The 16022-nt window shown below is 39.6% G+C and overlaps 1 protein-coding gene across 1 annotated transcript in view; it reads left to right on the top strand.

The window, feature by feature from the left end:
- LOC121643534 (protocadherin Fat 4) overlaps positions 1-16022 on the top strand; it is a 119185-nt gene that overhangs the window by 59841 nt on the left and 43322 nt on the right. Inside the window, exons 2-6 of the mRNA XM_041990998.1 lie at positions 2832-2963; positions 8397-8658; positions 9346-9696; positions 12840-13762; positions 15085-15259. Of these exons, the coding sequence (XP_041846932.1) occupies positions 2832-2963; positions 8397-8658; positions 9346-9696; positions 12840-13762; positions 15085-15259 (1843 nt within the window). The remainder of the gene's footprint in view (positions 1-2831; positions 2964-8396; positions 8659-9345; positions 9697-12839; positions 13763-15084; positions 15260-16022) is intronic.

The following is a 16022-nucleotide window of genomic DNA, read 5'->3' as shown; positions in this document are numbered from 1 at the left end:
TTGTTGACTTTGCCCCGGTCCCTCAGCTCAGGCGCAAGTTAAAGCGAGAGCCACTGTCGTTGTGACTTGTTTACGCGACTTCTACATCGCTGCTGCCTGGGACATAATCAGTCTTGTCCTTTAATTATCTCCACTCATGCTGACCAACAGACATCAACTCAGAGTGGGTTTAATAAGTGGACAACATCCTCTGCCAGATCAGATGAGGAGTTTTTCATTGAGGAGGTTCGTTGTAATTGTGACCTAGTGCAGAATTGCCCGCATGGTGTCAAAACAGTAAACAGTCAAAGCATATTTTATTCAGTCGGCATGTGACACCATTTCAGTCATCTCACCCTCAAAACATTTTTTGGTTCTGGGTCATCTTTAATGAGCAAAGCTTTTTTCTAAAAGGAGTTGGTGGCAGCTGTTGTTCAGAGTTTCCTGCTTCTGTTGCAAAGTAGATTTGTGGGACATGTGAAAACTGCTCTTCCTGTCAAAAGCAGTGCATGAATAGACTGCTGAGTCTGACCTCCACCTCAGTGGTCATGTAGCCTTGAGGCCTATTGTCTGCACTATGAATAACCAATGGGAAACTGTTGTTGAAAGCTGCATACATTGTAGATTTTTGACAACTGTTCCATTGCCTTTTCTTACTTCATCTCCCCAACTCTTCATCTATACATGTTAAAGTAGATTCTGAGGTGCAGGCATCTTGTGATGCCTTACACATGAATTACCATAATCACTGTCAACATTAATGGAGATCCTATCACTGGAGAATTTAAACACGGCTTTTCCATATTTATAGAAGTAATAAACAAAGAATGTGCAGCAAAATGTCTGTTATAATTCAAAAGCCATGTTTACTGGCTTTGAAATGCATATTTGGGTTAGTGGATGAGGCGGAGGGGATAGCAGTACTAAGTTGTGGGATAAGAATGGAAATATAATATTGCCACTCTAGACTCTGAAGTGAAACCATAAATGTCTCACTCTCACTGTCTCCAGGGTTTCCATTTTCCCTTAGAGAACTGGATAGCCTACCTTGTGCAGCTGCTTTCTGAATGCATGGCTATAGGTGGCTCACAGCAGTAAAAATGCTCTCTAGCTTTAAGTTCTGTTCTCTTGTGTGTTTGTTGCCTTTGCAGTAATTTTTCTAAATACTTTTATCAGAAGGGCCTCTGTCCATGGGGGCAGTGTCATTTTAAAGAACAAAATGCTTTAAATCATATGCTATGCCTTCGAGACAATAGCTGCTGCATGCTGTTGTCCATGATATCATTGAATACCAATGGCTTAAAGGCTTCCATTATTTGAATACCAACATTTTATCCAAAAGCATGACAAAACACAATCACAACAATGGATAGTATAGCCTGAAGCTAAACTGTTGGCGGGAGGTTCTCCAAGTGTGGTAAGAAAATCTTTGGGGCTCCACATGGTCGTCTGTTAAATAAGGCATAAATTACACATCATATTGCTTTACTTTAAGTTGCATAATTTACATAAACAATTGATCTAATCACAGGCTTAACTCTTACCACTGCTGCATCTGTATTAAATTTAGCTTATCAGAACAAGTCACTTTTTACGTGGGGTAAAGTTCCTCCACATGGGGGGTCTGTGGTCTACTGTAATGTATGTTTATTTTAGTTTCTAAGACTTGAAAGTGAAACTCCCTCAGCTGCAGTTAGTTTGCTCTACTGTTACACTCACTGCACGTCTCTATAGAAAAGAGCCTGAAGTCAATTTGTAAATGGTACAATGTCCATGATTTCCAGTGACAATATAAAGCCTGCAGTGGACCCACAGTGCAGTTCTATTGATATGTGAACATATTACAGTTTAACATTCAACCATACAACCAATGGGGAGACAATCATGTTAATGTCCCTTTTCCCATTTCTTGTCCACTTAAATGTATAATTTTGTAAGAATGAACATTTTTAGATATATAATCGAAGGAAAGATTAAAAAAAATCTCAAATGAGTGAGATGTAGGGAGCACATTTACCACTTTGGCTTCGTAATGTAGAAGAGTTGGTATTACTTATTATATTAGATTTAATAAATTTCTCATCATCAATAACTCTTTATGCCCTGCCGCAAATGACACGTTTCATAATAGCTGTATGCAGTAAAACAAGTTTGTCTAGAAATTCTATGTAATTAAGTAATGCTTTAATTAATCAACGTTCAATTCAATTTATTTACAATATTCAATCACATTTTAACCATATTAAACCCGGAGAATTTTGCTAGAAGCTTTAGTTGTTACAAGTCATAGTACTGGCAAGCTAGCCATAGACTAACCTTCCTTCCTTTTCAGTCTGTTTAGTGTTAATCTCATTTTATATTATATATCTTCAGATGGCGTTATATAGGTTTTTTGGAAAGTGTTTTTGAGTATTAACTGATTTGCAGGAAAAAATAAGCAAAATAGTGTTTGCTAATACAATCATGCTAGTTGCATGTAAATGTCATTTTGTAGGTCTAAACTATTTGAATTGCACAATATAATACAGAAAAGCTTATGTCAAAGGATACTTTTTAATGCCCTGCAAAATTAAACAGATGTGTGCTTTAGCTTTGACACTATTTCTTTCTCCCTTCCTCCCTTTTTTAAAACTTTTTAAAGTAATATATGCTGCCTAATAATTTCACAGTTTTTCCTCTCTAACTTCTCTGGAGTCAGAGGGTGATTCATTTTCGCAGCAATTGCAGCTTCTTCATCTTCTGAAATCCAAGAAGACAGAAATGTTCCCTTCTTTGCAGTGATCTCAATGTGCAGACGGTAGCCATTTGGCAGAGCTTTCATGGAAACTATGGTGTTTATTCTTTCTCTGCAGGTGGAGATCACACTGCAGGACATCAACGACAACCCGCCTGTTTTTCCTAATGATATTCTTGATGTGACCATTGAGGAGAATGTCGGAGATGGCTTCAAGATAATGCAGCTAACAGCCACTGATGCAGATGAGGTAATGGCTTCTGTTCTGAGTTTCTGTTCTGTCTGAAAGTGTTTTATTTTTCTTTTTTGTGCCCGTTTTCCACTTGTTTTCATTCAGAATTAATATCATGGTAGCTGAAGTAAAAAATATGCTTTATTTTTATTATTTTTTTTTCCTGTCTCTTTTAGGTCAGTTGTAGCTGTCATTTGAAATTGACTTAAGTCTCTATTTAGTATCTTCACATTTGATCATTATCATGACAAAAATTGCAGATATTTAGGTCAAAAAAGCCTGATCATGTCCAGGAAACAACCATTTAAATAACTGATTATGAAGAAAAGAGTGGTGCCATATTCATTATGCTTGTAAGGTGTAAGGTAGTTTAGTTATCAAGCAAAAAGTACCTTTTAATTTAAGTTAGTTGACTAAATAGCTTTGCCTATACAAAATCATGAGCAACACTTTAAACTGTTCGTTTACATCAATAGATGTCACAAAAATGAATGGAATAATTCAAAGAAATAAGGATTATTAATCTTGATTTGAAGAGAAGAGTGACTTGTTCAACCTTTAACTTTGGCCGTACACCGGACTCGGTGTAGTGACACAAAGTGGACAAGACAGATTTTCTTCTTTTTCAAAGCGGTACAAACACCCACATCCTCACTTTACAGTTTATACACATGCAGTTTTCTCCCCAAGACACATGTGCATAGAAATCTTTCTTTTCTGGCTTATGTGTTGATGTTATCTGAGATGTTTTTTGACCACAGGTGTCACACAGCGGCCAGCGAGCGTTTTTTTTTTTTTTTGGCCTGCCTTTCTCATAGTTCCTCAAAGGCTCCTGCAGTTTGCATTACATCAGCAGCATCACTCCCAATTAGTTAAAATCTCCGTCTTCGGCTGCTTAAGGCAGGATATGGACATTAAATCCTGCAGTGAGCAAAAGGCAGGTCCTGCCTGCCTCTCAAAGGTCTGTGGTCCCGCATCCAAGCCAAAGGACACAGTTGAAATGAATGGAAAAAGTCAGACTGGAGAGAGGCGAGAGATTAGAAAGAAAGCATATTGACTCAGATTTAATGTTAACTTATGAGGCCACAGGTTTTTTATTGCACAGCTGTTGCCTCACTCCCTTCTCTTCACTCTGAATGTGAGAAAAGTTGTACAAAGCCCCGCTTCTGGCCATTTCTCTTATATCGGAATACTATATTGACTGTAAATCTCAGACCTGGAGGCAGGTCAGTTTTTTCAGTAGGGGGATTTCAGGACATTATTTGATTGTATTCCTCTTTTCAGAGCCAAAAATTTCACTGTTTTAATCTTGAAAGATTTAGCATGTGGTATTGAAATCAAAGTGTACAGTTATTCACTTTTTCCTCATATCTGAAGTTATGAATTGGGTAATCCTGAGATGTGGCCCATAAGCTGAAACCTCTCAGACAAGATTTGTAGAAAATTAAACATTTAGTCATACAGGAACATGCATGCATGTACGACTTCACTTTATTATTGCATCGAGGAACTTTAGTTTAAGAAAAGTCACTTTTTGCTTCCAAACAGGGATTTAAATGAAGGAGAAGTCACTTGAAAGTAGAAGAGCCTGTTTAGAAGTTAGAAATTCAATGTTTACTCCAAGCTTTAGCACTGCCATGAATAGATTGCTAAATAAAAGCCTGTGCTTCATTCCAGCTCTCATTCTGAGCCAGATATACAGCCGGCCAAGTCTTTGCCCACATCCTTACGCAGGAAACTTAAGTTGCGCTGACAATCAATGTACGGAACGCATTGGAGAAAGCCACATGTGTGAGCAACTGCAGAGTAGCCAAGAGTGCAAGCTGTTGGCCAGCTGATGGGCCAAATTCAGACATCATAATGATCCCATCTAATTTAACAGTGCTACATGTGAGATTCATGTAGAAGGTTATTAAAATGCTGGTTCTACACATCCGTTTTACCCTAAACCCATTTCCTCCTAAAAAAGAAGGAAGGAATTGCAGCTTGGATTAAAGAAAATAAATAAAAAGTACTGTGATCAAATGTGTCTAATGCAAGTTAGGCTTCCATGAAAATGCTTCTCACCTCATCTGAAAGAATTATACAGCTTTTTTCTTTTTTTTTTCTTTTTTTATGCTGCTGGAATTTTTTATTAGAATTCTGACCTGATGTGGAAAATATGTGGCAGGTGGGGAAAAAAAGGAAAAAAAAAAAAAAAAAAAACTGTAAATGAAGAAAAATGCAATAATGACCATTTTAGCAGCCTGAAAATGGGCAGTAATGTGTTGCAGAGGCCTGCAAACCCACTGCAAGAAGTTCTCTGTACTTGTGAGACAGATTTACACACTATCAGTGCAGCAGGTTGAGCCATCTTTAACTTTCAAAGGCTTTATCTTTAAGCTGTCATTGCTTGTTTTCCAGAAGTCTGTGTTATGATTGGCTTGCCTTCTCAGTGCTGTTACATGCAGGAAACTCACCTCCCGCTAGTGCTCTCTGCTTCGCACCTCTTTCCTCCCATAGGAACTATGTGCTCCCAAAAACCACTCATCTGCTAAATGAGTTTCCTTCTGCTCCAGTCTGGTACGCTTTGCTCATAACTGGTCAGCAGTCTCACCACCCCCTCCCTAACAACCTTTTTTGCCTTCAGAGGGCTGTAAAGTACTCGAACTCTCGAGTCAAGGTCAAGAGGCCGAGCAGTGTTGTTACGCGTTTGTGTGCACGTAAGATTTTTTAGCACTCGTGTTATTCTCGTAAAGTGAAAGGGATGGAGCTAGTCAAACAAATTAAATGCATTCAAATGAGAGTAGAGCTATTTTTATAGGAGAGTAAGTGCTTTTCAGTGTCCATAATTTGCATAGGTATGTGTGTGAGTTGGACTGTGGCCTATATAGACCGCCTGCTCAGCCTCTTCCACCTTGCTCGCTCTGCCTTTGAACCCTATTAGAAAATTAATTGGCAAACCATGGGTGTTGTGTTCCGGACCATGGTACAGGTGGCTAATGGCATCGCCAGACCTGGAGCCAATGATTGATGACAGCAGGGTCCTTAGATGAGCAGAACCTCCCTCTTTTTTTTTTTTTTACTAGGCCTGGATTTCAGACAGAGCCTCTGGTAATGCAATGAAAGGCAAGGTCAAGAAGATGGAAGTTTTATCTGTTGTCAAAAAAAAAAAAAGATAGATAAATAAGTAAATAAAACATGCCACAAAAAGAGATAAGAAGAAGTCATGAACTTAACCTGATGATATTGACTCTGTCAAAGCTTCTGGCGAATAACTTCGAATAAGTTCAGACTGCTTGTTTTTAAGATGAATCACTATTAAAACGGAGAGATGATGGCAAACAGAATGCTTACATCTGTGAGAGACTGAACTTTAGTTTTGTAAAATCTTGCCAAATTATTTTAACATTAGACACGTAAAACGCTAGAATAGCTCTTCCAAATGTATGTAAGGTTTTATTGTTTAACTCCGCACTTCTTGGTTGGCAGGCTGCCAGCTCTGTGTATTACTTCCACAGACCCACTTTCACATGTTTAAGCCTGTTAAAAAAATCTCTGTATGCAGTCAACAGTTGTACTATTACTAGATTGTTTTAACTACTTGGTTGTGCAAATAAACTCTAAATACACATTCTACATGTTGTCAATAAAGTCTGGCCTAGCTTATATTTTAGGTGAATTTTGCTTGTTTAATCAAAAATTTCTGGGTATTTGGAAAGAGCAAAACCAAAATTTCTAAAGGTTTTGTATAGAAATGTTTATCAACAAGATTATGACACTGGATGGTGAGATGGCTCAAGAAGAAAAAAAAAGATCACATTTTGGTGCACATCTGGATCTCATTCTTTAAAAATGTGAAACAAAGCATAGGCCTTTATGGAGGATGTTTCTCCTTGTGCTTTTAAACTTCACAAAAAAAGTAAGGACAATTTGTTTGGTGGAGTAATTCTCCCCTTTAACAAAAGTAAATGATGTTTTCTTATACATAGATGGAAAGTCTGGTTATTCATCTTTACAATGTAAGGACTGTGCAACACAGTTTACACAAGTTGGTAGTGTACTCCAAAAATGGGCCAAAATCCCCTGCAATATTCCTCTGTTGGTATTCAGTTTGTTCTTGAGTTTCTTGATGGATCGGGTGATTGGACTCTCCCAAAGTAATAAGGAAAAAATCAACACATATTGGCCATTTTTACACTTGATAAGTTTTATAGTGACCTCACTAGAACATGGAAGATCAGTATGCAGCCCGAACAGTCTGCCGCCTCTTCTTTGTTCTGGCCACCAGTCTCAGCAAACACCACTCCCAGGAATAAACTCTCCTCCAACTAAAATTACCCTTCAGCATCATTGCATAAATAAAGTTCTTAGAATGCATATTCTGTAGTAAGTATTGTCTCGCAAGGCAGTAACTATATCAATATAAAACAACTTAATGCAACACGTTTCTAAATAAGCCCCTCCATTGTTCTGGCAGGATCACAAAGCATCACAGAGATTTCAGGCAAAGCTGAAAGATTCTCTTTTAGTTTAACTGTAACCTAAGCCTTCGCTTTATCTCACTGAATAGCAGCAGCTTTTTGAAGTTGTTTTAGGTGTTTTGGCAGAAGACACAGAGAGAGACAGTTGTCTGATCTCTCATTGTCCCCGGCACAAATAGAAACGTCAAGCTCTGTCGTCGGCCTCATTCACTTGTCATATCGCATTCAGTCCTCTCTTATTCCAAAGCCTCTTGCTATAACCATGACATGTGTCATGCCCCTTGTACTTGTCCAAGGTAACAGGGGATCTATTAGTTTGATTTATAAAGGAAAACTATAGTTCCAAAAGTTCAAAGATGAAGGGCAGTTCTCAGTGGAATATCACCATTTAGTTTTTTTTTTTCTTCTTCTTCTTTTTTCACATCATTTAATCTGTATAAAACTGTATGTATAGTCACTTGTCAGCATTCAAAAATCTTGCTTCATGTTTGTATTATTAACCCTTAAATTTCTTTTGGCTACTTAATCTTAATTTCTAATCTCTTACAGTGTCTTTTTGAAATCACAAGCTTTCTCTTTAAGTACCGTCTCTGTGCAAAAGGCACAGAGAAAGGTTTCATTCATCCTAAACAAGCACATAGTTTAATCTGGAGAGAAGACACGCTGACATGGAATGAACAATCTGATTTTCTCCCAGGTAGTTCCTTTGAGGTCTTTAATCATGATGCTCTTCCTTTCTGTGTCCTCAGAATGTAAATCTGAACCAAAGTTCAGCAAAGTGCAACTGATCTACTGGCTCTCTTTTCAGTCTCTATCTTGAGGGCCACTTCCCTGCTCCCTGATCCTTTAAAGAAAGTCTGTACTTTACCTCTGAAAATGGAGGTTTAGGGCAAAAGGGAGGATTGGAATTGGGCCTGAGAGTGCTGAACATGAAGACAATAAACAGGCAAACATAACTTCACCTCTGGTTTTTCATCTTCCACCTCAGGGTCCTAATGCCCTTGTGACGTACACCATCATTAGCGGTGCAGACGACAGCTTTCGTATCGACCCTGAGTCCGGTGATCTGATTGCCACCAAGAAGCTGGACAGGGAGCGTAGATCAAAATATTCCCTTCTGGTGCGTGCAGACGATGGAAAACAGTCATCGGACATGAGGCTGAACATCACCGTCAAAGACGTCAACGACCACACGCCCAAGTTCTCCCGAGCAACGTATTCGTTTGATATCCCAGAAGACATGTCACCAGGTGAGGTCACTTAATGGAGCATACAGTTACAAACTAAACACACTAAAATGCATTGAGCAGTCAGTGTTTTGTCTCCTGCAAAAGCCGTTAGACCAAACTCAGACAGCTCCAGGGCAGATTTCTTTTTGCCTTTTTTTTTACTTTACATTTTTATATGAGTATTGTAGCTCTCCCAAAATGCTCAGGATGTTCCTCAAGGGGAAAATCAACAGTTAAGTAGGTCAAAAGGACACTAACTGATTTTTTGGTTTATGTGGAAAGATATCAGCAACTAGCAGGATTTACAACAACACTGACAACTGTCTGGCACTGCTGACTCATCCTTCTCACTACTTTAGTGCTTCAGTCACAAGATTATAAGTTTGGTAATCAAAGAAGAATGTCCATTGAGGATGCAATCAAGATATAATCATGTAAAGCACTAATAAAACACTTAATAATGAGCTGTTTTCTCAGTTGCCGTATTAAAACTTCATCCATAATTCATCAGTCTAAACACCAATGATAGGTTGGTTCCAACACAGAGCAGTCCAAGTAAAGAGGAAAAAAAATGTTTTTTTAGCAACTGGCTAAGCAATCACTGAGTCACTGGTATTAATAAACTACCCTAATAACCTCCCTGCAGTCATTTTCTTCTGTATAGGAGTGAAGTAGTAAACTTCTCGCCTCTGTGTCGCAACCCATCAGGCTCCATCGTGGCGGCGATCCTGGCCAGTGACTCTGACTCAGGGGTGAACGGAGAGGTCACCTACTCGCTGGAAGACGACGACGAAGACGAAACGTTCCTTCTCAACCCTGTGACGGGAGTTTTCAATGTAACACGTCCACTAGACTATGAGACTCAGCAGTACTACATTCTGACGGCAAAAGCTCAGGATGGTGGCGGGCAGGCCAGCACCGTCAGGGTGTATTTCAATGTACTGGATGTGAATGACAACCCGCCCATTTTTAACACCACCGTGTACAGCACGTCTGTGTCTGAGAGTCTGCCACCCGGATCCAGCATTGTCACCGTTGGAGCTACTGATGCTGATGATGGTATGTGTGTGTGTATGTGTGTGTGACAAAATTTTTGGGTCAAATTGGTATGGAAGGACAAACTGATTAAAAATCAATTTCATGCTGATTTTTTTTAGAATACCTGGCAACATAATATACATCAGTACATGTTTGATTAACTTATACTGGCTAATCGATCTCTAAAAAATACAAATGATACCCTCAATATAGTGTAAGAGTTTGTCCAAATATCACCAGCAATATGTCTACTAACCAATTTGGAGTTATGCTCATTAGATCTATAATTTTCATTGTTATGTTTGTTAGGTAATTCAACAGTTTGATAATCCTTAAATGCCACATGTTGAACAAAATTAGAAGTATGACAATTATGGCTAAGTTTTAAACTCGTGCAAAGTTTGAAACTACTTTCTTTGGGGATTCATTACTGTTTAAAAAATAGTCTTCACACACTGTTGCACTGATCGTTGTGTGTTTACTGATGATTCAGCCTGTCCAGTCTTCATCTGGTATATGGGCTTGGGACATTTTCATGTTTATGTATATACACACTCAAACACATCAATTGTCTAATCAGAGTTTTGTGTATCCATTCAAATATTTATTCATTTTCTATACACACTTCTTCACTTCAGACTCACGAGGGGTCTGACCAACCTATCTTGGCTGCCATTGGGTGAGAGCCAGGTTACACCCTGAACAGACTGCCAGCCCATCACTAGGTTCAACCATGCATACAGTCAATTTAGAAAGTCTAAAGAACTCGAGATTCTTGTTTTGGACAGTGAGTGGAAGCCAGAGTACATACTTGGAAAAATTGTTGAGATTTGAATCAGGAACATTCTTCTTGTGAGACAATGGCACTGACAACCAGGAAAGAAAATGATGCTACTTTTACACATAATGTAGCAAGTTTTTTTCTTTTGTTTTGTTCATTTAAAGTCTTATAAAAACAAGAAACTTTACCCTTGGCCTTCTTAAACCAGCACTATTAAACGCACATGGCGCTCTAATGTTGGCTATCCCCGTTTTCTTCTCTGGGCGCTCTTCAGCCATTAAAAGCCATGTTGACTCGTCTTATCTCTTGCTGTGTCACTTTCTCTCTTTGAATTTTTATTTATTTATTTATTTTTTTTTGCTTCCACTAATAATTCTAACTTGGTTTCTTTGCTGACTCAGCCATGGTGCACATTCAAAACAGCTGTGTTGATATCCAGTGTGTATGACCGGTTGCAATAAAGCGTAATGCAGCTGCCATGTGATGCTCCAGGCTGGAACACAACGTTGTGAAGTGTAGCTCCTCAGCGTCTGAACACTGCAGAACAATGACGGCTCCAGCAAAGTGCATAATGAATGTCAAAGTGTCCTCAAAATGAGTCAGAAGTACAAAGTGGTCCGACACTTATGTAGCATAGCTTTAATAAGAATCAATATGAAGTACAAATGATCAACATAAAGATAAATATGAATAAATGGAAAATCCATCTATACACATCTAAAGACAAATGGGTGGTGTATATCTATATGGAACTGAAATCTATTCATCTGACTGGATAACCAAAAGTGTTTGCACATGTAGATGTTCTAAGCCTGTATAACTAATGAAGGTCGGTCAGAGCAAAACTTTGGAAATAAAGATTCAGTAATCTGCAAGACTCTTTACCGGAGCTCTCTCTTCATAATTCTACTATATTTGGAATTTGTACAAGATTAATGACATGAGAGCAGTATTTTAAATTTGTTTTAGAAACCTCAGTCATTTTAAGTTCAATCCTGGAAGTTTCCCAGGGATGTCATCGTATTGAAAGAATACAGCTCTGTGTGCATGTTGAAAGCTTTAATGTACTTTTTGGGGGGGGTTTATAAATCAAGTGTGAGTTAGCCACAGAAGATTAATTTAATGTTAGCCTGTCGTTTTGTTATGACAGTTGGTTACACAGAAGCACTTAAACCTACATTTTATTTTTTTTATTTTGGTTCACGCCTGAAAGTTGATGAAATACAACATCTTCACGGTGAGATTAAATGGCTGGAGTTATTTCTGCATTTCAGGTGGTGGGTTTCGTAATTGTGAGGTGCCGTGTGGTATTTGAACAGTCGCCGCTACTCTCCCCTGCTGTAATTACAGCTTCACCCAAGCCTAATGTGGTTATCATGACCTACATTCCTGGGAAATACGCTGCCTCGTTCTCAACCCAAAGTCTGGCTTCATTCTCCGCTGTCCACATAATCTGACCGCGTCATCCTCACAGACGCAAAGTGGCTGTTTTCTGCTGTCACAATAATACACTGCCATTGTTAGCACTTCCTAAGCTCTGACCCCCAACCCCAAGACTTTGTCTCTCCACGGTGTAGCCTAAACTCACAAGGAAGCAGCACTCAAGCTTTTGATTAGGGATTACTTGTGTACTGTAAATACGCCGTGGAGTGTGGGAAGGTGCGGATGCTTTCCACATGAATACCCCGTTGAGTTGAATTACAGACGCTCAATTTAAGCTCATTTTAGCCCCCAGTTCCAGGAGAGTTCTGCGGATTAGGCCAGATTTCAAAGTTAGATACTTTACTGCATCCATCCACCCAGACACACAGTGTAGTTATGTCATTTAAATAAATGTTGTGACTGAGAGGGATTTTCCAAAACTACACAGCCGTACTATCAGTATAGGAAGTGGTTTTGCTGTGTTTTGTTTTTGATAGCAATCATACTGCATGAATGGATTGTCCTGTCAAAGGACAAGAAGAGAAGCCAGCTGCTGCACATGCACAAAGCAAGGAAATGGATGTTGATAAGGCATATAAGTGCCTAATTGAAGCGTATACAATAATTATCAATATTACATCATGGACAATAGAAATATAAGCATTTGACCTCCATAATACCCTCTTTTTTTGTCATTATCTACTTTATTTTTGTTTGTCTGTCTAACTCAAGGTCACATTGGACAGATTAAATTGAATGATCAGATCTTTTTTTTCTCTTCCATTGTTATTCAGTATCTTTGGTTTAAAGCATTGACATTGCATGCATCATTAATTTCTTTCACCCGTCTATTTTAAAACTGACTGATATGTTCAGCATCATGTAGATTTTAAAGGTTTCCATCAACGAAATAAACATGGTAAATACTTCTCTAATTTCCCCTTCCTGTGATTTTTTTCAGGTCCAAATGCTCAGCTTCTCTACAATATTGCATCAGGTGATCCTCAGGGTCACTTTGTCATCACCAAGGAAGGGGTCCTCCAAACTAAGAAGGTCTTGGACCGGGAAACCCAGTCTTACTACAATCTCGTGGTCACGGTCAATGACATGGCCCCACCTCCCATGGCCCGCTTTACCAGCACTGCCCAGGTGTCAATCATTCTCCTGGATGTCAATGACTGCTCGCCAACCTTCACCTCCCAGAAGATGACTTACATCCAGGAAAACACACCAGTGGACACGGTGGTGTTCACAGTCCAGGCCTCAGACGCTGACAGCGGGCCCAACAGCTACATTGAGTACTCTCTCAGAGGGCCTTTTGGTAATAAGTTCAGCATTGGCACAATAGATGGAGATGTCAGGCTGGTTGGAGAACTTGACAGAGAGGAACTCTCCAACTACACTCTGACAGTTGTAGCTACTGATAAAGGAGAGCCCCCTCTCTCCTCAACCATGGACGTGACTATGATGGTTTTGGACGTCAACGACAACACGCCAAGCTTCTCACAGAATATCTACGACGTTGAGATCGAGGAGAACATCTTGACAGGCACCGATGTCATCCAGGTGTTTGCTAGTGATGCCGATGATGGCACCAATGGTCAGATTCGTTTCTCCATCAGTGGGGGAAACACAAACTCAGATTTCCGGATTGATTCAGTCACAGGGGTCATTTCAGTGGCCAGGCAGCTGGACCGTGAGACGCGTTCATCTTATTCACTGGTAGTGCAAGCTGCAGACCGTGGCAGCAACCCCAGGGTGGACCGTGCAACCGTCAACATTGTTCTATTGGATGTAAACGACTGCTCGCCTGTGTTTGAGCTCTCTCCTTACTCAGTTAATGTTCAGGAGAATCTCGAGAACCTACCGAAAAACATTCTCCAGGTCAGTGTTTGTTGATTTCTTTTTTCTTTTCCTTTGTCAAGACATATGCTAAAATATAACATTAGCAGACCAGACCTCCTGAGTGAAATGAAGCCAGTTCTTTGAATGACAGTTCAAAGACTTTAAACAAGCTAATGCCTTAACTAAATTTGTAGTAATACTAACTTAATAAGTGCAAGTATGTAAGTGGTATAAGTGCACTAAGCCACTGAGCACGGTGGTCTTTTTTTGCTAAATAACATGAAAAATACCTGACTGAAATGATAAAGAAATGATATATGACTGCAATTAGTTTTGCTCAATTAGGGTTTTATAGTGTTTTACCGAAATATGAAACCCAGCTAAATTGCATGACGAGGCAATTAACATTCTAACCACCCTGATGACTAAATGAGCCATATATAAAAAATGGAGGGCAAAAGCTTATTTCCAGTAGCGAAGCAGTTCCACTTTCTTTCACTTGTGTACCTTAGGAGGAAATGAGAGTTCAGTTTTGTGGTGGGAAGGGGTGCAGACATGGTGTCTACACATCTGTGTGCTAACCTGGCTGTGCCTGACTGTAGCACGCATGGCAGGAAGAGCTTGGAAGACCAATCCATTTGAGCTCAAATCAGACTGGAATCGTTTTATACTAAGAAAACCATTAAAATATGATTTTCTGTACTCCTGAGAGCAGTTTTAGGTAGAGGACCCATAGTGACTGTGGCTTTCCTTCATGTGGATTCTCTGGGAAAGCCTTGATTAGACAAAATGAATAAGTAATGATGTTCCCTCCCTCAACAATTACATCCATGGTGCCACTGAGCACCACTCTAGCAATTAACCCACAGCTGCTCGACTGGAAAGACTCAAACAGTGGTAATGCTGGGTTAGGCTGTTTGAGATGAGAAAGATCCTAGGATCTGATTTAAAAAAAAAAGGGTGAACAGAAAAGTTGAGATCACATGTCAACTTCCTAGTTGGGACAATAGCATGAATTTTTTTTTTTACCTTTGATTATCAAAGCACACTGATTGTTGCTGAGAGAGAGAGTTGCAAATGATTCTGTTAATGAATGGTTTCACTGTCAAATTGATACCGCTGTTGAACTGATGTGCTAACATAGAATCACCACTTTAATGATGCAAGTGGCCACAAGGGGAGACAAGCTCACTCATTTTTGTTTGTTTTGCATATGAATCATATCCTAATCTTAAACGTTGTAAGATAAAGTGTCTGCAGCTGTAATCAGTCAGCAGCTTCCTGTTTCTGAGTTATTTTTTAGTATAAATAAACTTTCAGCTTTCAAAGTCTGAAGCATAATTATGACCCATATTTACCAGGTTGTTGCCAGAGACGATGACCAAGGTGCCAATGGCCAGCTAAGCTACATGCTCAGCGGTGGAAACGACGAGGGCGCGTTCACTCTGTCGTCCAGTGGTCAGCTGAGTGTCACCCAGACTCTGGACCGGGAGGCTCAGGGGAAATACATCCTGCTGATCACAGCCACTGACTCAGGTACAACCACAGAGGAGGCGTGTGAGAATGCTGGAAGAGGAAGCATTGCCATCTAGGGAATAATGTTTCAGGATTATTTGATCATGTCTGACTTTGCATCTTATTGGACATGCTGAAGTTATTTTGTGTCATCTGGAGGGCTGGGTGCTGTGTAATATTCTATTCTGGTGCACAGACACTGTTGAGTTTGTACAAAGATAATCATTTGTTTCAATCAGTCTGCACAATGAAGCCAAATTTTTTTTTTCAAGAACTAACAGCAATGTCAACAAACAGCATTTTGATTTGAGAGTGTCCTCGCAGCTCTTTTTGTGTGGCACAATAACATAAACAGTAAGGAGTTTTTAGCTTGCAAAATAGTGGGTGTTTTTTTTTTTTTTACCTATTCCACAGACGTCCATTCAGCGGGTTCGATTGAATAGCATCCTCTGTTTATTTGGATACAGCGGTAGGGCTTGTTATAGCCAGATAAAAGGTTAACTTGTTATTGCATAGAGGCCAGTTAATGTGCAGTTAAAGGAGTATGTGCATATCCCCATTGCAGCCAAATCACATGGTATCCCAGTTAAGTATATGTTTCCCTGAGCTGCTCTGGCACAGCTGTCATGGTCTGAGGGTGGTTCTGTTTCATTCCTGGACTGACCATGTGACCATGCATAACGCTGTGTATTTTTGACCAAGCACAGACTTTGGTGAGAATTGGGACTGTGTTGCACGCAGAGACACTTCAAGCTTGTGAACAAAAGACTTGAGTTGTATATTC

This window comes from Melanotaenia boesemani, chromosome 7, assembly GCF_017639745.1.
Source record: "Melanotaenia boesemani isolate fMelBoe1 chromosome 7, fMelBoe1.pri, whole genome shotgun sequence".
NCBI classification, from domain to species: Eukaryota; Metazoa; Chordata; class Actinopteri; order Atheriniformes; family Melanotaeniidae; genus Melanotaenia; species Melanotaenia boesemani.
The sequence above is the reverse complement of the archived record's forward strand: the minus strand, read 5'-3'. Positions and strand labels throughout refer to the sequence as shown.